The sequence below is a fragment of the Lissotriton helveticus genome, chromosome 2_1, assembly GCF_964261635.1.
Source record: "Lissotriton helveticus chromosome 2_1, aLisHel1.1, whole genome shotgun sequence".
In the NCBI taxonomy this organism is placed as follows: Eukaryota; Metazoa; Chordata; class Amphibia; order Caudata; family Salamandridae; genus Lissotriton; species Lissotriton helveticus.
In genome coordinates this window covers 1,227,981,522-1,228,005,507 of record NC_136059.1, presented here as the reverse complement: position 1 = coordinate 1,228,005,507, position 23,986 = coordinate 1,227,981,522, and the positions used below count along the sequence as shown (strand labels likewise).

General features: G+C 46.1%; 1 protein-coding gene across 1 annotated transcript in view; it reads left to right on the top strand.

Annotated features, from left to right (window-relative positions):
• The window catches only part of LOC144818575 (ovochymase-2-like), a 482,736-nt gene that overhangs the window by 181,687 nt on the left and 277,063 nt on the right, over positions 1 to 23,986 (top strand). Inside the window, exons 3-4 of the mRNA XM_078676114.1 lie at positions 5,487 to 5,580; positions 16,278 to 16,418. Coding sequence (XP_078532240.1) covers positions 5,487 to 5,580; positions 16,278 to 16,418 — 235 coding nt within the window. The remainder of the gene's footprint in view (positions 1 to 5,486; positions 5,581 to 16,277; positions 16,419 to 23,986) is intronic.

The following is a 23,986-nucleotide window of genomic DNA, read 5'->3' as shown; positions in this document are numbered from 1 at the left end:
CGTGCACGCTGGAATCGTATCGATTCCAAAAGGTCTGCATGGCAGAGCTGCGCATACGCTGCTTTTCGCCAGGCCAAGACCTAAAAAGTGCTAAATTATAAGTATGTTGGGGCAGCAAGGCTGCAAGTTTTTAAAAGTGGACAGTTTTTAGCTAACTTTCTTGTGGTACGTAGTTATTAAAGCAAAATATATAGTTAAAAAGTCAAATAAAAAAACATTAGTCACAATTATTTTTTATAATGTTTGCTACCAAGGTGACGATTATAAAGTTGTCACATTTCGGTATTTTATGCGGGGGCATAGCTTCCATTGGTGCAGCAGTAGCAGTGGCACCCGAGGCCTAAGGAGCCCACTCAACCCTGATTATTGCTGTATTTCACAATTCAACCAGCAGCCAGGGAGCCCCTTTCCTTCCTTGCACCAGGCCACATGACACACTGGCTACACCACTGATTTTATGCTGACCAAGCAGTGCTAGAAAGTGTAAATCATATGTAATTAGGGTCATTCGCACCCCTTTCCCTGGAAGGGGATAGACTATATGGCATTGGTCAAAGGCATCTAAGCACAAGGACCTTCCTGTCACAGCTGATTGTCAATGGAGACTCATGACACTTGCCTTTTTTTGAAGGGGCCTCATAGACAACAATGAACATCTCATCACATGGGGTTGGAGCAGGTGTGCCCAAGTGTAATGGGCTTTGTTTTTGATCTGATGGAGCTGTAATGGGGTAGATTTGGAAGAAGTGTGGACATGGAGCACAGATATACTATTCCAGAAGCATAGAGAAGTCCGAGATACATTTTGCCATAAAGGGTCTAGCAATGAAAGGAACTATTTCATAGTGCAGTAAGAGATATGAGATATCAAATGAGGTCTAGTTTCAATAGTCTGTTTTTTTTATGTATTCGCATAGCAGCATGGTGTAGTTTGAGCTTGTAAGATAGCACCTTTCCCCCTGTTGCACCTCTAGTTTCTTAGCTTTAGGAATTTGATTCTAATATATTTGTTGAGGTCTGATCATGTTAAAGTGCCTCGGCCAGTGCAGTCCCTGTTAACGTGAGTCTAGCCTGATATTAGAGTGTCCGCCATTTGCTTTAACTGCAAAATATTGAATATTAATTACCAGTTGTTAGATTTTGAACTTTTCTGCAAGGTCACCCAAATCTTTGCCCCTCACCCCTCCTCTTTTACTGAATTCGTTTTTGTTTTCTTTAGCACTCTGCACACTTTACCCCTGCTAACCAGTGAAAAAGTGTTTGTGCACTCTTCTTTAAACATGGTAAATGTATCTTACACCCGACTGCAGTTGCGCTTTTCCCACAAAATGTTATATTTGCTGCACTTTCCACACAAGGTACAAAGTGCTACATAATTTGCAGAGTTGAAAAACAATGTCTAGCTAAAGGGATCAAAAGTTACTAAAAAAGAAGGCACCGAATTGAAAGGAGGTAGCATACACTTTGCAAAACACTAACTGGTCTTTTTTCAGCTTGTGATTGCTGTATTAAGATGTCACACACATCTAAAAAAAATTGTAATTTTGTCCTGATGGTGTTAATGCTCCCAATGCATAGCTGGCGGAAAGGTTTGTCTTTAGCATGCGAAAGATCCTTGCATTTTTAAATGCAATTCAAGCATGGTGAAAAGAGCGATTCCTTCTTCATTATGTAAATGTTTTTCATCATTTGGACAAAGTCATCTTACTCCGCATACACAGTTTTAAAAGTATCAGTTGAATCGAGAGAACACCCTGAGTTCAGAAGAATCCAAAATACTTCACTTCTGATTTTAAGATCTAGTGTCTTGAATCTTATGCTGCCTCCTAGAGAGACACTTACATCACACGTATGTACAAAACAATAATGTTCTGCCAGGTTGTATGTTCATTCAATCTAGAGTGAACATATGTTACAATACAATTATTCAATACAATTATAAAACATAACAAGGATGTGCAGAATAAAAGAGGCACACCTTTTCTGCTGAATTATAAGAAGTGTGTTTTACATACACTATGTCAGTCTAGGAGTTAGAAAGTGCAGTGTAAATAATATGATGCTTATGTTCTTCCCTCTAAAATAACATCATTGCTTGACAGGCAAATATCATCTGCTGAATGCCTGCTATGTGTTTTCTTAAGAAACATTTGTTTTTTCTATTGCCCTGAGATCCATTTTGCATTAATGTGCATACACATTCTAAAGTAGTGAACTAATAGCACCACATAATGTGCTGCATAATACTGCATAATTTGCCTTTCTTTGCTGCACAATGCATCCAAACCTGACAGATAATGTGAGCCTCCATTCATGCATAATTCAAGTGCTGAGTGCAGAGACCTCTTTGGGACAGAAGAGGCGACAGCAAAACTATCAGCTTGAAGAATTATTTCTGCCCGGTGAAAGACTAATGAGTGGAGAGCCCTTTTCCTTTAATCTCTAAACCTGAAAATCTTCTCTGTACGTGAGGCATCCTGGTCTCTTTCAGACCCACAAGGGAAAGAAGGCCCAGGATGTGACTGGGACAAAACCGCCTGATGTGACTTGGGGTCATATTTATGACCCGGCTTGAGGAGCTCTTGCACCACGTAACATGGTGCAAGAGCTACCCAAAACTTGAGTCATATTTTTAAGGCACACAAAGCCATTTTGCATGACTCCCAAAATATGGCGGGCGCAACACAGCGCAAATCACTGTGCTGCGTTACTCTGCCCTGGGTATGCGTTCTATGGGCATTGCGCAGGTGTTCCCATGCAACTCCTATGGTTTTTGACACATTCCCAGATTTACAAGTCCGTATAAACCTTGGAATGCTCTAAAAAGATACTTTTCCCCAGGAGAGGAGTACTGAGCAGAAATATCTTTATTTCTCCTCTTTCTTTCCTCTTTCCATGTGTGCTGCATTCTGCAGTACACATGGAAAGAGGAAATACAATCTCAGGATTGGTTTCATGCAGGAAGGTACTCTTCCTGCGCAAAAACAATCCTGCCCACAACACAAGCACCCTTGCAACTGCGTTAGTGCAAGGCTGCAACAACAGACCTAGCGCAAAGGAAAGGGACAGGATTCCACATTGGATAAATTAGGCACACTACTGCCCTTTTCGTGAGATGCAGGGCAGCGCTGCAAAGTGACTTGCTGTGCTGCCCTGTGCTACTAAACTCATAAATATGCCCCAATTGTCTTACTAAGATGGGGACAGTGTGACCAATGCAAATAACAGAGTCAGTTCCATTTGCCTCGAAGAAGGCCAATGGTGGCTGAACTTTTGGCTGCAGCGCTGACTGAAATTGAAAAAAAGTATTTTTCCTCTTTGAGCCCATGTCCTGTGGTCTGTCAAATCTACCCTGGAATTGTGTGGACTTTTGGAGCACATATGGTGCAAGTTACCACATGTTTGAGAAAAGTTCTATCTTTGAAACTTTTCACTTCTAGGTAGAACAGACAAGCTCCCCAACCTGCTCGACAAAGTGCCTTGGTCCCAGTTAAATGCACTCCATTGACTTTCATTGTATTTGTGGTTCCTATTATTTTTATGGATTGTTTATAATAATTCAATGGCTCCTGATCCATGTTTTCTATTTTAGGGATTTCAGTATCAATTTAGTCATAATATTTTACTTTTTGTGAGTAAATTGATCTGGTAAAATTATTATTTTCTTCACTGTAGGTTTGTTTTGTGTTGCTGTTCATTTACCATGTGCTTTTTTCCCTGCGAAAGGGTTTGTTGCTTGTGTTACACAGGGTAAGCTAAGGTTTCCTCATACAAACTCACGTACATAACATGAACTACATTGTTCTAATGTTGTGGAAGCTCATCTACAGGTCACACTAAGATGTTGACTCTATTAGGTAGTTTAACAATTTGGTTTCCCACAAAGGTGTAAAACCACATCTTTCTCACTCAATACCATACTAAAAAGACTCAGGGCCCGAGTAGGATGCTGCAGAAAGGCTCTGACCGTTTCAGACAGTATCATAATATGCCGGTCGGAGTCCTTTCCGCCCGCCTCATTAAAATAGAGGAATCTGACCAGTCATTCCGACTGGTTTCCGACGGGCCTCCGAGCCCGTCCACCAGTCTGTTAGTAATCCCAAGGGCAGCTCTTTCCGCCCGAGAGATTACAATGTCGGATTTTGACAGCCTTTCTGTGCTGGCCTTTCTGACACAGAAAGGCTGTCAAAACTCCACTTTGGGGGTTCCCAGCAGGGCCCCCATGGGTGCACGGCCTCCAATTGGAGACCGAGGGGGCGCCTATGGTGCGCCCGTGTTGATTCCTGCACCCTGTGGCAGGCACCCTGCCACGGGGTGCAGGGAGTAACTGCACCTACTATTTTACAAAGGGAATATGTGTTCTGGCCGGAATACATGCTCCCATTGTAAAGTATAGGCATGCAACGAAACAGTGTTCGGAAGCATCCTAATTAGTCGGTCGGGACCGCTGACCCGGTATCGGTTGGTCCCTTGACCGAGACGATGTCGGGTGGAGGAAACTCCACCCGATATCTTAATGAGGCCCTCAGAAGGGAATATAAACCTGCCAGGCAGTTTGAAAACTGAACAGTATCCGTAAACAAAATGTCACCTCATCAAACCCTGTCCGATTCCACTTCTGGCACAATCTTTTCAACCTAACACCCATTGACAAAACCTAACCTTCCATCATTTTGTAATCTTCTAAACCCACCTTCTTTGTTTCTTTTTGACCTAATGCTTCTCTTCCTTCTTAATCAATTAATCAGCCTTCTTACTTGATTGTATTCATCCTTTTATTGTTCCTACATAAATGGATTTTCTGAAATGTTCACATTACCTGCAACGTGGCAACTATTCTGATTTACTGCTAGCTTTTTATTTTATATGAGATCGATTGAGGTCTCTCTGAAGAGTTCTGATACACTAGTTGGTGCAAAAGTACTACAAAACTGTTAAACTGTTAATACAATAAAAAGTTGGGCCTACAAAGTAAGACGGATTCTAGACAGAGTACGAGATCTGTGCCACCTTTAAAATGTGGCATTTCACATCTCCCCTCCCCTGGCACCGTGGCATGTTTTGCTGCCTCCAATGAAAATATGGTGCCTGCCTCTTTGTGGGGTGGTAGCTTACATTTTCTTATTTCAGTAAGGCACTGGAGAGGCCAAGGGAAGGTCTCACCTCATCGCCTTTTACTGACTTCAATATGCATTTCTCTTTAGGGACGGGTAACATGATCTCAAGTAAATCCTTAGATTTATGAAGGATGTGATTTCATAAGCAAAATCGGTTTTATGCTGGGTTCACCTACAATATCCTGACACTTACAAGTCACGCTTCAACAAATCACATTCCATTTTTTTTACCTTTCTAAGTCATGGTAAGATGTGAAATCAATATCCTAAAAACTAAGCCACTTTGTTAAGACAAGGAAAAAAATGTATGACTGCTATTTTCAAGCACATGTTGCAGCCTTGATGTATGAAGTCCTTGTTACATTTCAGGTCATCCACCTTTGGTTTGAAGAGTTTTCCCTGGAGGACACCTTGCTTTGCAGTGGGGACCATGTCGCCATCAGGGATACCTTGGCCATGCTTGGTGAGTTCTGCGCCTCAAAAACTGCTATTTCACATCCTTGTGGGTTCTCTGCTTCATTGTCATTGCGTATTATGTATATAGTCGTGCCCGGCTGATTTAACAATGAAGCAAAAAACAGAGAATCAAGGATGCTACTATATAACTTGTTAGGGTTTGGATAATAATATTAGATGTAAATATATTGAACAAACGGGGGTCATGAGACTATATAAGTTCTAAGTGGGGAAGGCTCACCGGTAACAAGTACATTTTAATTCGCGAAAGTGAAGCGAATATACATTAAACACCCTTTAAAACTGCCAAATCCATCAAATTTAGTAGCAGAATTTAAAAAGCATTGGCAGTGGCCAGGTTTCCTGGATCACTGTCTGCTGCACATCTCTTATGTGTGTGTGTATGTGTGTGTGTGTGTGTGCGTGTGTGTGTGTGCCAGATGCACAGCTTTTTATGTGATTAGTAACCACAACTACAACTTTCTCCGCGTTTCAGCAATTTATTTTTATTCCATGTAATCCAGTTCATGTTTGTTCACCACTTTTTCACTTTTCATCCTGTCACATGTGCGACGTTTATGTGTTCAACAGTTTCTAGAGGGCAGATATGCCGATCCAGGCCTTTTTCTAGCGGATGTATGACATTACAACGCATGCTTTTACCACGCATGCCTTTACATCGCAGTTTTTACAACGCATGCTGTTACAACGCATAGCGCTAAGGGGTGCTGGATAGGGAATAGTTTAATTTACTATTCCAACTCCAGTCCCCGTGGATAGTAGGGAAGGTGTTGGATAGTAAATTAAATCTATTCCCTATCCTAGAGCGCCCCCCAGCGCAATGGGTTGTAATGACATTCGTTGTAATAGTTGCGTCGTAAAGGCACTGCGTGGTAAAAGTTGCGTTGTAAAGGATGTTCCCCTTTTCTAGCGCATGACGAATACCTAAAACATCCAGAAGTTAATTTCTTTACCCAATGCATTTCGGGCTATTTATAGCCCTTCTTCAGGGGTTCCCTTCAACATGTCACGGTATAATCTCCTTCTCCCCGTGTTCTTTTCTTACAGAGTTCCGCTCACAAATAGAACACATCTTCTGTATACTAAAGCAAATATTGATTGGCGACCTCACGTTAGGAGTGCGCAGGGGGGCTGGCTGGAGGGGGGTGGGTCAGGTGCAACTAAGGAAGCCCAGAATGCAAATGGAGTTGTGCAGGGTACAAGCAGAGATACAGGGACATATTTACTACATTGGTGGTGCAGGGCCCCACAGCAAGTCACCGTGCTATGCTGCGCTGCGCTGCGCTGCGCTGCGCTGCGCTGCGCTGCCCTGCATCACAGGGAAAGGGCAGGAATGTGCTATAATATCCAATAAGAGGCATTCCTGTCCTTTTCCTTGCACCATGCTGCATTGGTGCCTGCATTGGAGGCAGGATTTATTTTTGTGCAGGAAGGGGCACCTTCTTGCACAAAAACAATCCGGAAGAGGCTTTTTTCCTCTTTCTATGTGGGATGCAGAAAGCAGCACACATAGAAAGAGGAAACAGTGAGGAGAAATACAACTATTTCTCCTCGTTACATCTCTCCTGGGGAGGCATAACGTTTTGGCACAACCCCAGGTTTACAAGTCCTTGTAAATCTGGGAATGTATCAAAAACCACGGGAGATGCGTGAGAACACCCACTGCGACGCCCATGGAATGCCTCCCTTTGTGCAGAGTATCGCAACACAGCGATTTGTGCTGCTTTTTTTTACTCCAGATTTTTTAAGCCATTCAAAGCCACGCAAAACTGCTTTGCGTGGCTTCACAAATCTGACTTAGAGGTTTGCGTCACGCATGTACCATGTTGCGTGGTGCAAGCATGACGCAAAGCTCTCATAAATATGCCCCACAGTGCGTAGGGAAGTCGATGAAGGGTATGGGAAATCACAGGGCAAACGGAGGTGGTGCGGAGTTCAAATGGAGTGAACGGGAGTGAGAGTGTGTACAACCCCAGTTGCGGCCCGTGGAGGGAGTTCCGTGGGGCGCAAAGGCGGGATGGGGAGGGGCAGTGTGGGGGGGTAGTAAACACCGAAATATGGATGATTGCAGGTAAGTAAACAATTAAATGAATGAAACGAATTTTGTTGTGCGTCCTGCATTGCAAAATGCGATGCAGGGCGCACAACGAAATTCGTTTTATTCATTCAATTGTTTACTTACCTACAATCATCCATATTTCGGTGTTTACTACCCCCACCCTGCCCCTCCTCTGTAGCATCCAGCTACAATAATGACAGACACTTGTGGTTCTCTTACTTGGAGCTTTATTCCACACGTCTAGCTCATACCCTGTCCCTACTCTAACTGCCCCTTCCTGTCCTGTCCCCACCTCTTCCCCTCTGCCCACCTAGCTCCGCCCACCCCAGCTACTAGACTGCTAACTTCTAACTTCTTTACATCTCCCCCTTTCTTAATAAAGTAACAAATGAAATAGAGATTAGTCCATCTCTGCAATCAGTCTCTTGGGAGGCTGCACGTGACGGCGGGGTCTAGCTGATGTGGGCACAGCGCCTTCAGTTGAGGGTTCCTTCGCAAGTGAATGTCCTGTGTCGGGTGCGACAGATTCAGGATTGTCCCGGCTTTCAGGTGTGGGGACTGCAGCTGTACTTTCAGGGACTTCAGGGGAGCACCTCTTGAAATGAGAAGCGTTGCGGGTGACTCTCCGTGTTTCAGATTCCGCTGTCACCATAGTGCCCTTTTGTTGGGTAATTGTTAAAGGTTCGTCCTTGAAACGACAATCAGTCTTTTGGCGTTGTTCCTGTCTGACAACGACTCTGTCGCCTTCCCTCAGGGAGGGGGACCGGGCTCTTCGTTTGTGATCAGCATACTCTTTCATTTTGTCTTTGTGGTGCCGATCTGTTATGGCCATTTCTCTGTGTTGTTGATCCGACAGAGGCTTTCTCAGTGCTCCGTCCCATGTGGGGATCCGATTCCTCACTGTCCTCCCGAGCATGAGAGTTGCAGGGCATTGGCCCGTTGTGGAGTGGGGAGTGGTTCTGTAGGCACTGAGGACTTCGTTCAGTGCTGACTGAAGATCTTTCTGCTCGGCCGTGGCTTGCTGGAATGTTCTCTTAATGGTGGACATGAATCTCTCCACAGTGCCGTTGGCCTGGGGCCAGAGTGGCGTGACTTTGCGATGTTGAAAGTCCATGTGTTTCGCAAAGTCACTGAAGTCATGACTATTGAATGGGGGCCCGTTGTCCGTCTTGATGATCCTGGGGACACCCCAAGTCGCGAAGACTTCTTCAAGCACCTTGAGGGTGCAGGCAGCACTGGTGGATGATATGAACTGGGCCACTGGGAACCTGGAGTACTCATCCAGGATGACGACTACGTACTTTCCGGATTGCAGGGGGCCATAAAAGTCCATGGCAACTTCTTGCCATACCCCATCAGGCAATGGGGTCATCTGTAGAGGTGCAGGTGGATTGCTGTGGCTGATCAGTTGACATGGGTGGCAGTCTTTCAACGTGTCTTCAACCATCTGGTCGAGGGCTGGGAACCAGACACGTTCTCTCAGTGCTCTTTTGGTGGAAACGACTCCTCGATGGCCTTCGTGGGCCAAGTCGATTACTCCTTGTCTCAGTGCCGCTGGTATAACTAGTCTGTGATCTCTGAGGAGGAGGTCGTCACCGGTTACAGAGAGTTCATCGGAGACATGTCGAAAGGCTTGGAGTTCTTTCTTGACAGCAGGGCTTTCCTCTTCCTCCTGCGGGTGGTATCTCCATCTGTTGGTTCGGGTACGCTTTATTATTGCTTGTAGGATGTTGTCTTGATTGGTCGCTTCCCGAATGGCGTGCATGGGGATGGCTGGTGGACGAGCATGATTAGCCACAAAGTGAATGTAATCTTCCGCGATGGAGGGCGCAGTCTCTGATGATTCTCGGGGGTGACGGGACATATAGTCGGCTGGATTCTCATCCTTCCCCGGTTTGTGAATGATCGAGAACGTGTACTCTTGCAGCCGCAAGCCCCATCTTTCGATCCTGGGGGGCATCTTGCACTTGGGATTCCCATAGATCGTGACAAGTGCCTGATGGTCGGTTATGAGTGTGAAGTGTTTCCCGTATATGAAGATGTGGAAGTGTTCGCACGCCCACACGACGGCCAGGCTCTCCTTCTCCGGTTGGGAGTATCGTTTCTCGGGGTCTGTTAGGCTCCGACTGGCATAGGCGATGATCCTCCTCTGATCCGACTCATGGTCGTACTGTGCCAGGATGGCCCCTAAGCCCACGGGGCTTGCGTCCACAGTGATTTCCGTTTTCCTCTTGGGATTGAAATAGGAGAGGCACTTGGCTGATTCCACGGCGCGTTTGATGTCCATGAAGGCACGCTCACACTCCGGGGTCCACACAAATTGCGCGCCAGCTTTCGTGAGGAGCCTCAGTGGGTGACTTACGGTGGCGTAATCACGAATGTAGCGGGCGCAGTAGCTTGCCATCCCAAGAAAGGAACGCAGGTCGTTGACGTCCGCCGGACTCTTGGTGTTGTTGAGCGTGGCGATCTTGTCCGGGTCTGGTTTCATGCCACTCGCTGAGAAGATGTGTCCGAAGAATTTCAGGGTCGACTGATGAAATTCACATTTTTCCTTGTTGAGGGTCAACCCAGCTTCCATCAGAGCGAGGCAGACACGATCGAGGGCGGTGTCGTGCTCTTGCGTGTCCGAACCGTAGACCAAGATATCATCGCTGTAATTAAGGGCGTTAGGGATGTGGTGGATGACGAGACGTATGGCCTCCTGGAAGATCTCGGCGGCTGACGAAACGCCAAAACTGAGCCGTTTGTAGCGGAATAGACCAAGATGGGTGGCAAACGTCGTGATGGGGCGAGAACTGTCGTCCAGCTCGAGCTGATGGTAGCCCTTGTTCAGGTCCAGTTTAGAGAACACGGTTGCCCCGTTGAGCGCCGTGATCATGTCGCTCAGGAGTGGGCCTGGGTGTCTCTCCCTCTCGATGGCCGTGTTCGGCAGACGCATGTCCACACAGAGACGGACTTTGTTTTGAGACCCTTTCTTGGGGACGATAACCACCGGGCAGAGGCGGATCCTCCATGGGGGCGTTTGGGCGCCGCCCCACTGCTTTCTCGCCGTGCGAGAAGGCAGAAACAAATAGTAGAGAACTACCATTTGTTTCTGCCTTCTCGAACGGCGAGAAAGCAGGAGTTCCTTCTTGAGACAGTGGGAGGGGTTACTCGAGGGCAGGGGGGAGTGGCTTTCCCCACTGTTGTCAATACTGTCTGATGGACAGCCTGAGAGGCTGTCCAAACAGACAGTATTAACTGTATTAATAACATCAGGCAAGCCGCTCCCCCCTGCCCTCGAGTAACCCCTCCCACTCTCCCTGTTCTCGTATGCTGCAGCATACAGAAAAATGACGTGGTGTTGGGGCAGCCGGCCGAACGAATCACAGCGCTGTGCTGTGGTAGAGGGGAGGGAGGCTGCCTGGCTTCCTGCGTGACGAGTAGAACAGGAGGGCGGGAGTCGGGACGTGTGGAGTCGGAACTAACTTGAAGGCGCCAGCGGGAAGGTAAGGTAAGTTAAGTTTATTTTATTGACTTTGTTGTTTTATTATTTTATTTAAATTTATCCCGCTTCCCCCCCCATCCCTCCCCTCAGCAGTGCGACAACACAATTTCTACCCCCCCCCCCCACTCGTATTGCCGGCCGCGACTGTGTGGTAAAATTGACAAATTAACTAACAGGGTGTAAAAGACCGAATGTCACTTTCTCATAGCCCCACTCAGAAGAGCAGACCAGACACGTCCCTGCTAAACCGCTGAAAGCACAGCAACGCCAATCCCTCGCTAGCCCATTCCTCTATGATGGCGTGTGAAACACAGCCTCGGGAATTAAGTATTGGCACTGTCTTCCAAGCATCCTTGGCATAAATTAAAGCCCTGCAAATGTAAAGAAGTGATCAAACGAGACATCTATGTTCCGCTCTAGAGCTTTCACTTTCCCCACAGTAAAATGTCACAAGCTCTTTACCGGCAGAGAGAGACCTACGGGAGGAGACACTTTCAATACATGTGAGTGTCTCCTCCCGTAGGTCTCTCTCTCTGCCGGTAAAGAGCTTGTGACATTTTACTGTGGGGAAAGTGAAAGCTCTAGAGCGGAACATAGATGTCTCGTTTGATCACTTCTTTACATTTGCAGGGCTTTAATTTATGCCAAGGATGCTTGGAAGACAGTGCCAATACTTAATTCCCGAGGCTGTGTTTCACACGCCATCATAGAGGAATGGGCTAGCGAGGGATCAAGGTCCTTGTTCACAGTAAGACCGTGTCTGTGTACGGAGTGTGAATTGCTGTGTTTAAGGCTTCAAGTTTTCCGTGTTTTTGTTGCTGCGATTTACATATAAATATATACAGAAAACAATGTGTGCCATGCTGGGATTTATTTTTGAAAAAGGAAAAATACAGCTGCCTAATTTTGTATTGAGTGTCGCGTCGTGCTGTCAAGCATGACTGGCAAACCATTATTGACTATAGTCCCAGTCTTGTTCGTGCCTGGCGCCCAGGTCTTTATAGATCACGGATATACATTTGCAACTCAAGGCTTTATTTCGAGGTTATTTTGAGTCTGTTTAATGTGTCTGTCCCACCAGGCATCAGGAGAAGGGTCATGTGAAGTAATGCGAGGTGCAACCTTGATGCGTTCATGCTTGCTGGCTGCTCTTGCTCGCCACAGTGCGCCGTCCACAACTTTTACGCCCCGCCACTTTCAAATGTCACCAGCCGCCACTGCCACCGGGGACACCCAGGGAGTGGGGCCCGCAGTGCGCTCAATGATGTCGGCGTCCAAAAGTTCCTGCAGTTCACATTCAACTGCGGATTGCAAGTGAAATGGCACTCTTCGCGGGTGTTGAGCCACCGGTTTGATTTGCTCGTTGATATGCAGATGGATTGGACGGCCTTTCAGTTTACCCAAACCTCGGAAGAGGGAAGGGAATTTTCCAGCGCAGTCCGAAATGTCATGGACGTTGAAGAGGATGTGCACCAACTGAAGACGTTCAGCCGTGGGGAGACTCAGCAGACAGTCGGCCTCAGGTCCTTTAATGACGTGGATAACTGCTGGGATGGAGAGCTTGCCATGCGTGAGGGTGGTGTCAAACTTGCCCAAGCATTGGAGAGGTTTCTTCGCCATCCAGGTGTAGACGCGGACGGGCGCGAAGTGCAAACGTGGTTTGGGGTCCATTCGGTCATGTTCGGCAACTGATATGTAGTTGAGCGATGCTCCGCTGTCCATCATGAACTTGGCGGCGTGGTTGCCCACTTTGATGTTAAGACGTGGATAGCGTTTGAACTGATCATGGTCAGCAAAGTTGACGTATTCGGTGGTGTATGACGACTGCCTGGATTAGGACGATCTTGAGTCTCTTGACGGAGAACGACGGTCCCACCTGGAGCGTCGAGAGTCGTGGCTGGAGTGTGAGGACGTGGGAGATCGAGGAGGCTCTTCTTGAACCGCTCTGATGTGATGACGCTTGGCCTCCGATCGTGAGGGTCGCTGCGGCCCATCGTGTCTGTCACTGTCGTTGCGTTTTTCTTTGTGGTAATCCCCACACATGGCCTCAAAGTGGTTGGACCGTCCACATTTTCTGCACCGTTGGCCCTTGGCAGGGCAGGAGTCGATGTGAGGGTAGTCGTATCCACACCTGAAACATCGCCTCGTGCGTTCAGGTCGGCGATCTCTCCTTTCGGATACTTTCCTCCTGTAGTCCGGGCGTCGCCTGGGCGAGTACTTGGAGCGCCGTGATCTGTCTCGCGGGTGACGTCTTCCGCTGTCACGCCGATCCTGTCGCCCTTGCCGTCGTTCAGTGACACGGTTGGCGTGTTCACGGCTGGTGCTGGGTCCGGTTTCAATTTCCGCCGCGTTTTCTTCAGCCTGGTCGTATAGTCGGGAGTTTTCTTCGATTTCTGCTAGTTCCTGTGGTTTTCTTAGTAACCGCCGTCTCAGCGATTCCGAGTGACACCCATGGATTATTTGAGATTTGATGGCGGCATCCGGCGAGAAGTTTGTAAAGTCACAATGTTGGGACTGTCGTCGCAGTCGATGTATGAAGGAGCTCAGTGGTTCTTCCTTTCCCTGGCGCTGCTGGTGAAATTTGTGTCTCTCATAGTCGACGTTTCTCTTATGCAGAAAGCGGTTATTTAGAACGTCTCTTACTTTGGCATAGGTGTCGCCATCTGTGGCTGGGATCTCTCGTACGATCTTGCTTAGCTCGCGCCCTCCTAGATTGCGAAGGGCTATTATCTTGTCTTTGTCGGGTTCTATTTTGGACCCTTCAATGTAGTCCTCAAAGTCCTCTAGCCATTCTTGCCATTTCAGGCCCATGCTGCTTCCTGTCGTGATTGACAGTGGCTCCGGGGCTCGCAGGTGTGTGCCTCCCTTAACTTCTGTTTGCGCGGGAGGGTTAGACATCCTGGCGGTTAGTCTTAGGGCCGGTGTCTGCTTCTGGCTTCAGTGACTGGCGCGCGTTTTCCAGAGGGTCGTCCCCTCGTAACTATCAATGCTTGTTTGTTTCTTGCTAATACTTGTCCTTGCCGGCACCAATGCTTATTATTTTCCTGTTATCAATGTTCGATTACTTTGTTCTTGCCAAGGCTTGTTCACTTTCTGGCAGTTGCCTGACTCCAAAATGGCCGCCTATGAATCACATAGGGTACGTCCTTGAAATTTGCCTGACTCAAAGATGGCCGCCGTCACTGCAGTCATACACGAGGCTTTCTCCTGATTCATGCACTGCTATCTCACTCTGGACTCACCGGCCGGCGTCCTCGGGGGCAGCGCGCATCAGGGCTCACTTTCCTTCGACCACCACGGCTACCAGGTGAGGTTGGGGTGGGCTCCCGCCTTACTTTCCACGTTCCCGCTCTTCTTCTCCGCTGGCATGCCAAACCTCACGCATCGGGCGAGAGGTTTACCGACCTCCGGGGCTCCGTTCTCAGCGCCTTCAGCAGCGCTCGTCACCGGGCTCCTGGGGACAGCGTCCACGACGTCGGGGGGTCCTGGGCTCACTTCGAGGTGCTAGACAGGGTCGGAGTGGGCTCCCGACTCCTGTATGTTCGGGGTGCCAAGTTGTACGCATCCAGCGTGACGCGCGTTTCCAGCGCGAAACAGTCTTCTCTTCCTGAGCGTTTCAGCGCTCGATCTAGCGGCTCCCTCTGGGCTCCCACAGACACTGGGGGGGGAGCAGGGTCACCTGCTGCTGACCTTTTCTCCGGCGGTGACACCACCAGGCATCAGATTCTTTACTCGAAGCTGCAGGGGACAGGGCACTCCGATTGGGTTCTGCAGGCACTGATTATGCCTATCCCACCCTCGTCGCCAGTTGTAGCATCCAGCTACAATAATGACAGACACTTGTGGTTCTCTTACTTAGAGCTTTATTCCACACGTCTAGCTCATACCCTGTCCCTACTCTAACTGCCCCTTCCTGTCCTGTCCCCACCTCTTCCCCTCTGCCCACCTAGCTCCGCCCACCCCAGCTACTAGACTGCTAACTTCTAACTTCTTTACATCCTCCGCCCCACCTTTGCGCTCCACGGAACACCCTCCATGGGCCGCACCTGTACAGCCCAACTGGGAAGGTCATGCTGCACGAAGTAGAGCGGTACAGGATGTAGAGCTAAACTGTTCATGGATGCCAATGCTTGGCCCTTTAACTTTTTAGGGCTGACTTAGAGACAGTTCTAGTTGTCTCACCAGACTCTTGTAGGATTGCCACCTAGCAGCTCGATCTGTCTCTGGTCAGCCATAAAAATGTAGGTGGCCAAGCTGGACATGGCACAGTTGCACATACAAGCCTGTAAAAGGGCAGAAGCACATTCATTCAACATTAAACCCACACGGAAGCATTAACAGACGCTTCCTCCTTCATCAATGTCACCAATAGCAAACTTGTATGCAGTGACGTAGCTGACAGTAACGTGTGGAGGAGCTGAGCTAACGCATGATGTGAATGAAGGGGGCGTTGCCCCATGCAACGTATGAACATTAAGTGAACTCATCTGTTCACGGATTAGTCCATTAATGCTAGATAATGACAATGTGTGAAGGCATGTGGGATATATGCATCAAGTTGGACCAGGACCGTCACAGGATCACTATAGACGAGCATTAGCAACGCTGATCATCCTTAGTTGTATCTATAGGTAAGTAAGAACTATTTGGAATTGCCTTGTTAATTTAATATAGTGGGGTTAAGTACAAGCTCATATTGCTATAGTAGTTCTTCATAGCTCAGAAAGTTGAACATGTAGCACCCTGTTCATTTGACTGAAAAAAAACACCTAAGAAATTCCTTAAAGAATATAGTAACTAATTAAGTACATAAATTATTCCTGCATTAGGTGATGTGAATTGTAAAAACCTAATATAATAAAATAGGATTTGCAGAATTTTGTGGTCTGCTTCGATACCCTGTCTTTATTCTTGAAAAACTGCATATTCTGTAACGCAGGCAAACCTCGAGCCTTCTTAGAATTCCGCTCACTCCCCTCCCATACTGTCCAAACCTCTGACTAAAATTCAGGCAAATAAGGTGACTCTCTGAAGCACTGCCACCTGGTGGTAGTTGCGCGCGATGACAGCTACCGCAGGCAACAACGACCTCATATGCAATTATTGATCTAGTTGTCCTTCTTTTTCCATTTCTCAGGTAAATATTGTGGGCATGCGATTCCGAAAAAACTGGTTTCCGTGGGTAACAAGCTGACAATTTTCTTTGCCAGCAACAGCAAAACGACGGACAAAGGATTTAAAGCGTTTTATGAAGCAATTGATCCGGCCAGGACATCAGGTACAAATGGAAAAAAATCAAACTTTGATCCCTTTGTTTCAAATTGTATCAAATTTCTGTCAGCCAAAATCAAAGAGGCTGTGGGACTACCGGGCTGCTGGGAATCTTTATACTTAGGTGGAAGGTGAGAACCTGCCCTGAAACAGACACATCATGTGACACACCAAGATGGCAGAGACATTCTTGTATAAAGTAACAACGAGTTAGCCTCAAGGAACTGTTCGAGGCCATGTCAGTTTAAGAATTTGAGAGGTAAAGTGGACACCTTGGGCCTGATCCCAAAGATAAATGCACTCTTTAGTGCAAGTTTACAGCTTTTTGCTATTCACAAAGGTAGGTATTTTACTAGTAGTATCTTTACGACTGCAGAGCCTCCGCACATAAAAAGAGAGGGCAGTCCTATCTTTTTATGCAGGCGCACTCTACAATTGAAAAAAAAGTCTAAGGTTGGTTACCTTTGTGAATCAGGCCCAATGTTTTTCAAACTGCCATTAAAATACGCATCATGGGGCTATAAGGGCACACAGGGCTTTAAGTGGACCGGGTCTCACCGGTGTTGAGCACCAGCAGGTTTTTTAAAGGAGGCCTCAAAATGGGTCTTTATTGGGCTCTGTTTTGTGCCCTGGCACAGGCGGTCCATTTTTTTCCGGACCGCAGTGACAGCAGGCACATCATGTGCGCATGCTCACACTGCTCACTTCTCACTAGTGGAGAAGTGACGGCATGACATCATGCCAGGGGAGCGTTGTAGGGGAAGAGAAATCTTTTAAAGAGAGGCATTTTCTCTATGGATTTCCCTTCTTTTTTTTTTTAAGTTTAAGAGCTTTATTGAAATAAAAGGAGTAGATAACAGGCAGGTGACATCGGGAGAAAAAAGGGACAAAATGCATGTAAAGAACCTAGACTACCGATGACAACAGTAAAAAATCTAAGCATTTTCTAAATTTGGGAGGGGAAGTGGGGGGAGGGAGGGAAAAAGGGGGAAAATAGAAACATGCTAATACAAATCATTTGATATAAACAGTTGTCAGCATAAAGAACAAATGCACTTTAACCGAAAAGGATCAATATTACTTAGAATACTATAATAGAACCAAAACTGTGAAATCCATGAAACAATACTGTAGGCGAGAGAATAAGTACTCAAGGAGGTTTAAAATTGTCAGAGGAAAGGGGAGTGTAGTTTCTTTTGGCAAATTAGTCTAAAAAGAGGGTATGGGGTAACCAGTAAAGTTCAACATTGCGGGAGGGCTTACAGGAGGAGGCAAAGGCAACATCCAGTCTATGAAAATTACAAAGTAAATTCCACCAACAACGAATGGAAATTTTGGTAAGAGATTTCCAATTGGAGGCAATGTGTTGGAACGCAAGGGCCAACATAAGGTCAAAGAGACCAAATGAGTGTGGGAGGAGGTTCAAAGAGTCCGAAAGACTCCCCAAAAACACAAGGGAATTTGAGTAAGGGACAGAAAGCGTAAAAATGCGTGAAATATAAGACCAAACCTGCTTCCAGAAGGTTACTACGGAAGGACAGAAAAAGAAAAGGTGAAGGAGATCAGCATCGGGTGCATTACATGTCCAGCAGTTAGAAGTGGAAGAGGAAAAAAAGCGAGAGAGAGAAAGGAGAGAGATATAGAGTCTATGTTAAAGGAAAAACATGGACTGGGTGAGGGAAGCAGAACGGGAGGTCTTCAGGGTTTTAGACCATAATTTATCCCAGAGAGAAACCGGCCATGAACAACCAAAATCTGTTTCCCAAGAGAGCTCCAGTTTAGTCTTGGAACGTGCGGGGTTGGGGGCAGAGAAGAAGCGATAGATAAGAGAAGCCTTAGGTAGAGTAGAAAGAATAGCGAGAAGAGGGGAAGGGGGAAGAGGCGCCTCAGAGGATGGAAGAGAGTTATAACGGTCGAGAACAATTTCCATAAGAATGAAGTATTTATGAGCAAACGAACGAGGGCAACGAAACTGCTTTTGAAATTGGGGGAAAGGGCAAGGCGACGAGCCATCGAAGAGGTGGTGGACCCAAATAATGCCCCTCGATCTCCAGGAAGACCAAGCCACCGGTCTGTTTTTTAATAGAATAAGCGAATAATACCAAATGGGCAAAAGGAGGAAGGATTCACGAGAGACGGTCTATGGAGAAAGCAAGGGTTTCAAGAGAGAGGAAGTATGCTTAAAAAGTGGAGGAACGGTATAAGGGGATTTAGAAGAAAAGCGAATGACATCTGGAAATGAGAAAGGCAACAATAAACAACGTTCAATATGAAGCCATAGGGGTGAAAATGGAGATGTCACTGGGGATAACCAGCGAGAGGCTTGACGTAGAGAAAAAGCTTTGTGATAGAGACGAAAATCAGGAAAATGAACACCTCCATTCGATTTGGCCTTGCGAAGGGCTGAAAGAGAGATCCAAGCCTTTTTCTGGTTCCTGGCGAATTTGGAGAGAATAGAGTAAATACGATTAAAGTAAAGAACTGGAATATGTACTGGAAGCATAGAGCGCAAATAGATCAAGATGGGAGCAATCATCATCTTGATAGAATCAAGGCGACCCACCAAGATAGGAAAAGAGGGTTCTAGGAAGAAAACAAGTTCTCAATTCTAGAAATAACTGCATTCATATTGAGTTTGATAGAGGACGAGATAGAATTAAAGAATAGAACACCGAGATATTTTATTTTGGCGCTATTCCAAGCGAAACCCGTAGAGGTGAAAAAATGCAGGAGACAAAATTTGGTCAGCGGTAGAATCTCTGTTTTATCACAATTAATTTTATAACCTGAAACAAGGGAGAACTTCTCAAACCCAGCCAACAAAGAAGGAACAGAAGACAGTGGATTAGAGATGAATAAAAGAATATAATCGGCATACGCAGATAATTTGAGCTGGCGATCTCCGTATGGGAAACCAGAAATAGAAGAGTTGTTACGAATAGAGGAGAGGAAAGGTTCAAGAGCTAAGACAAAAAGATGAGGGGAAAGTGGGCAACCCTGACGCACCCCACATTGGAGCGTAAAGGAGGAAGAGAGTTGACCATTCACAAGGACTGAAGCTTTGGGCATGGAATATATCAAAGAAATAAAAGAAATGAATTTGGGACCAAAACCATGCCATTTTAGAGAGGCAAGTAAAAATGACCAATCAACCCGATCAAAAGCCTTTTCGGCGTCTACAGAAATAGCTGCCAATGGGATAGAGAGAGAAGAGGCTTTGTTTAAAACATTGAGGAAGAGTCTGGAGTTATCCGAGGTAAGGCGACCTTTAACAAAACCACACTGCTCCTTCCCAATGAGGTGTGGCATAAAAGGATCAAGACGCAGTGCGAGCAATTTAGCAAAGAGCTTATAGTCCACATTGACTAAAGATATTGGGCGATAATTCTTACAGAATTTGGGGTCGCGACCTTCCTTGGGAATGAGGCAAATAGTGGCATCTTCAAAAGAACCTTGAGCAAGGCCCGAAGAACAAAAAGATTGGAAGAGATAAAGAAGTTTGGGTAGAAGAAGGTCAGAGAAATGAAGATAAAATTCAACCGGAAATCCATCGGGCCTGCTGTTTTCCCTTTAGTGAGGGAGGATAATGCAGTAGAAAGTTCCTGGAGGGAGAAATCTGTTTCAATATCTGAGAAATGGAGTTGAGACGTATCTGGCTTGGGCAAAGTTTCAAAGTATGATTGAAGAAGAGCCGGCGTAGGAGATGCTTCTGGGGTGTATAGAGACTTATAAAAAGATTGAAATTGTTCCAAGATGTCCTTATCTGTGTGTAAGAGAGTATTAGTGGGAGAATAGATAGAGTCGATAAACGTACGCTCTTTACGAGACTTAAGGTAATTGGCAAGGAGTTTGCCCGATTTGTTATAACCCCCATAGTAACGTGCACTACTACGCAGAAGAAAGGAAGAAGCCGAACCAGTGGAAAGTTTATTGAAGGCAATTTTAGCTTGGAGAACCTCAGAGGACATGTGAGTGGGGGAAAAAGTATAAAACTGATGTTCCAAGGATTTGATATGAGATAAAGCAACTTTCTGCTTTTGAAGGAATTGCTTCTTTTTCCTAGACACGAAGTCGATAATGAAACCTCGGGCCGTGGCTTTAAAGGAATCCCAAATGACATGGGGAGAGATGTGAGGGTCAGAGTTGAGATGGAACAAGTCATTAGTAAAAGAACGAAAAGCAGAGGAAAAATTAGGGTCAGTTAGTAGAGAGGAATTGATTCGCCATCGAGAAGATTTAGGAGGGGGGGAAATAGATCAAAGTCTGTAATAATAGGAGCATGGTCCGAAATTACATTAGGCTCAATAGAAGAAGACAAAAGAGTTTGAGATAAAGAAGAGGAGAGGAAAATGTAGTCTAGATGGGAAAAGGAAGCATGGGGAGGAGAGAAGAAAGAGAAGTCTAAAGTATCTGGGTGAGTGAGTCTCCATGAATCTACAAGGTGTGTCTGTGAAATAGTATCTAAAAACTGCTTGTGAGGTTTGTGGGGGACAAAACGAACAGAGGACTTGCGATCTAAGAAGGGGTCAACTATCTGATTGCAATCGCCTCCTAGAAAAAAAAATCATCTTTATGTTGGATGCATTTGCTGGTTATTGAAGGCCAAAAGGAAGGGTCAAAGTTAGTGCGACCATAAACATTAAACACAGTAACTGGAATTGCATTAATAAGTAATTTAACTAAAACCCAACGACCCTCAGAATCCTTTTCTTCCAGTATGATCTTACACTTGAGTTTTTTGTGAATTAAAACAGCAACCCCATTCTTTTTATGAGGCGCTGGGGAAAATAGGACAGTACCAACCCAATTCCTTTTTAACTTCAGAGATTTAATGTCAGAGAGATGTGTTTCTTGGAGAAGGGCGATATCGGGGTTATGAGAGGATAAATGGGAGAGTACTCTCTGCCTCTTAATGGGATTATTCAAACCTTTCACATTCCACGAAACAACTCTAAATATTTAAACAGGATAAACATGTCAAATTCGGAGAGTGCAAAGAACACATGAACAATAATGAACAGAGTGTAAAAAGGCTGAAAAAGAGGAAGAGGGAAAAAAGAGTAAAAGAGGGGGAAGGGGAGAGAGGGGACAAAGAAAAGGAAAGAGAACTAGAAAGAAAAAGGGGAGAAAAAAGCCAGAGAAGACAGTACAAATCCATAAGGATGACTGCAAAAAACATACCTGAAAGGGGAATACAAGAGGAAAATGGGGAAGTGGTGATGCGTAACAAGACGAGTCAACCGAGGAGCGGGGATACAACCGCACCAAGACCTCACAGAATCACAAAAGGGAAATCACAAGATGAGGGAAACAGAGAATACATGCCTGTAGGAGAAGAGAAATAGAACAATTAATGAGAGTCGCGGATACAACAAAACAATACAGTCTGTAGAGGTTAACTAAGAACACGCCTTAATGAAGCATAGAGAAAGGTAAATGGAAACACAAAACAACAAACACCATTGAACCAGTGAAAGACAACAGGGGCATACAGAACATACTATGGGAGCTATAAGGCAACCAAAAGAAGAGAACAAGAACCAAAAAATTGAAAGATAAAATTAAACACAAAAGAGTAGAGAACAACGATAAAGTTGAGTCAAGAAGTGTCCATAAAAGTGTTCAGCCACTAGAGGAGGGGGAAGTATCCATTCCTCCATTATTTTGTAGAAGGATGAAGTTCCGAAGTTCGCCAGAATCTTGAAATGTCCAAGTCTTATTTTGGTGAGTAACTCTAAAGGTGCAAGGGTGGAACAGGCCATAACGTGCTCCAAGAGAACGCAAGGAGGGACGAAGAGCTAGGAATTCCTTTCGTCTAGCAGCAGTGGCATTAGAAACATCCTGGGTCAGGAACACACGTTGACCTTGCCAGGAGACCTGTCGCTTGGCCCTAGCCGCAGTAAGGACTGAGAGAAGGTCTGTGAATTTCAAAAAAAGGATGATAACCCCTCGCGGTCTTGTAGAGGCAGTTGTGCGCGGACCAAGTCTGTGAGCCCTTTGAATGCTAATGGACGTAGACGGTGGCATGTCCAAAAGTTTTGGAAGAAAGGAGGTGAAAAAGGTGACTGGGTCATCCCCCTCAAGTGTTTCCGGTAGGCCATAAATACGCAGGTTGTTCCTTCTATTGCGATTTTCTAAGCCCTCTGTATGTTGCTGAAGAGAGAGGACAGTTTTCTCCAAAGAGGCGATACGTTGTGAATTGGATTGTACCTCAGGAATGTGTTGTTCGAGTGAGGAGATCCGAACATCCATGGACGACCACTTGTCCTTTAAGATCTGCATATCTTTACTTGTTTCTTCAATGAATGGGCGCAGTGCGCGAATTTCCTCCAAAATCAAGTCAATGGAAGATAAAGAGAGAGACTTATCCGGTGAAGGAGAGTCCTGCTTCAGTCGCTTGGAAGAGGACGCAGGAGGTGAAGATTTATTTGAAGTGGCTTGTGCATTAGAAGAACGATGAGAAGTAGAGGTCGCCATTGTGGCAGTTTGCAAAGGTGTGCACAGCTCTGTGGAAGGGCCCTCAAGGACACTCGTGGAAGGATTGAAGATAAATTTTGGCTTGCGGAGTCTGACCATGAGAGGGAGATTACTCAAATGATGAAGCAAAAATAGGTAAGTAGCCTATAAGCGATACTGCGCCAAGGTATAGCTAATCAAAGCTGCCCGGTCTAAGTTCATATCCAAGTAGAGATCAGTGCAGGTTACGGCGATGAATTGCTGTGGGGAGGACTAAAAAATGGCAGCGGTCTATTCCGTTGTGAGGAAAATAGGACACAAATGCAGCAGAGCATTTCATGCAGGAAGGCCGGGAACCACTACAAGCAGGCACTGGCGTCTATAAGAGGAGAACGTTTGAAACAATAGTGAGGCATGACAGAGGCTAAAGTGAGACCTCAACTCCGTGAGAGACACTCATGATGCGTCAGAGGAGCCCTTACAAATCCTCCCAAAGAGATGAAGAAACGTCTAACAAAATTAATGTTGAAAGAGCATAACGCAGGCTGCAGCAAAAGCAGCTGGGGAAACACTGTCAGTCAATATGGAAAGAAAAGCTCACCATGGTAAGGCAGGTTCACTGTAGGTAGAAGTTGCAGGCTCCAGAAGCATTGTATAGCAGACAGGTACAATGGGAGGCCACAGGGGGCTTCAGCAGGGCGGTAAATGAAACGCTTGAAAAAGGCGCTGTAAATTACGTGAGGAGACCGCGGCTCCGAATCAGCCGCGGCGCATACAAAATGGCGGCCTTCCGATGCGCGACATTCGCGTCGCGAATTTCAGCCCAAAACCACTTGACAGGAACCTCTAAGAAGCATCCCCTGTTGCACCGCAAGTTCTGACGATCAAAAACGGCAAACCGGGAGAAATACGGTTTCCGTTACATTAAGAAGTCCGTGAGGAAGGTCTTCAATGCGGCGGAGCCCCGCAGCTAGCCGGCCATCTTGCACGGCACCCAAGCCACGCCCCCTTCCCTTCTCTTTTTGAAACACAGGAGCAGCAACATTGCCGTGGTGTCACCAGGGCTGTAAGTGGAAGCTTTTTCAATACTATATGAAACAAGCCATAGTTGCAGGCTGG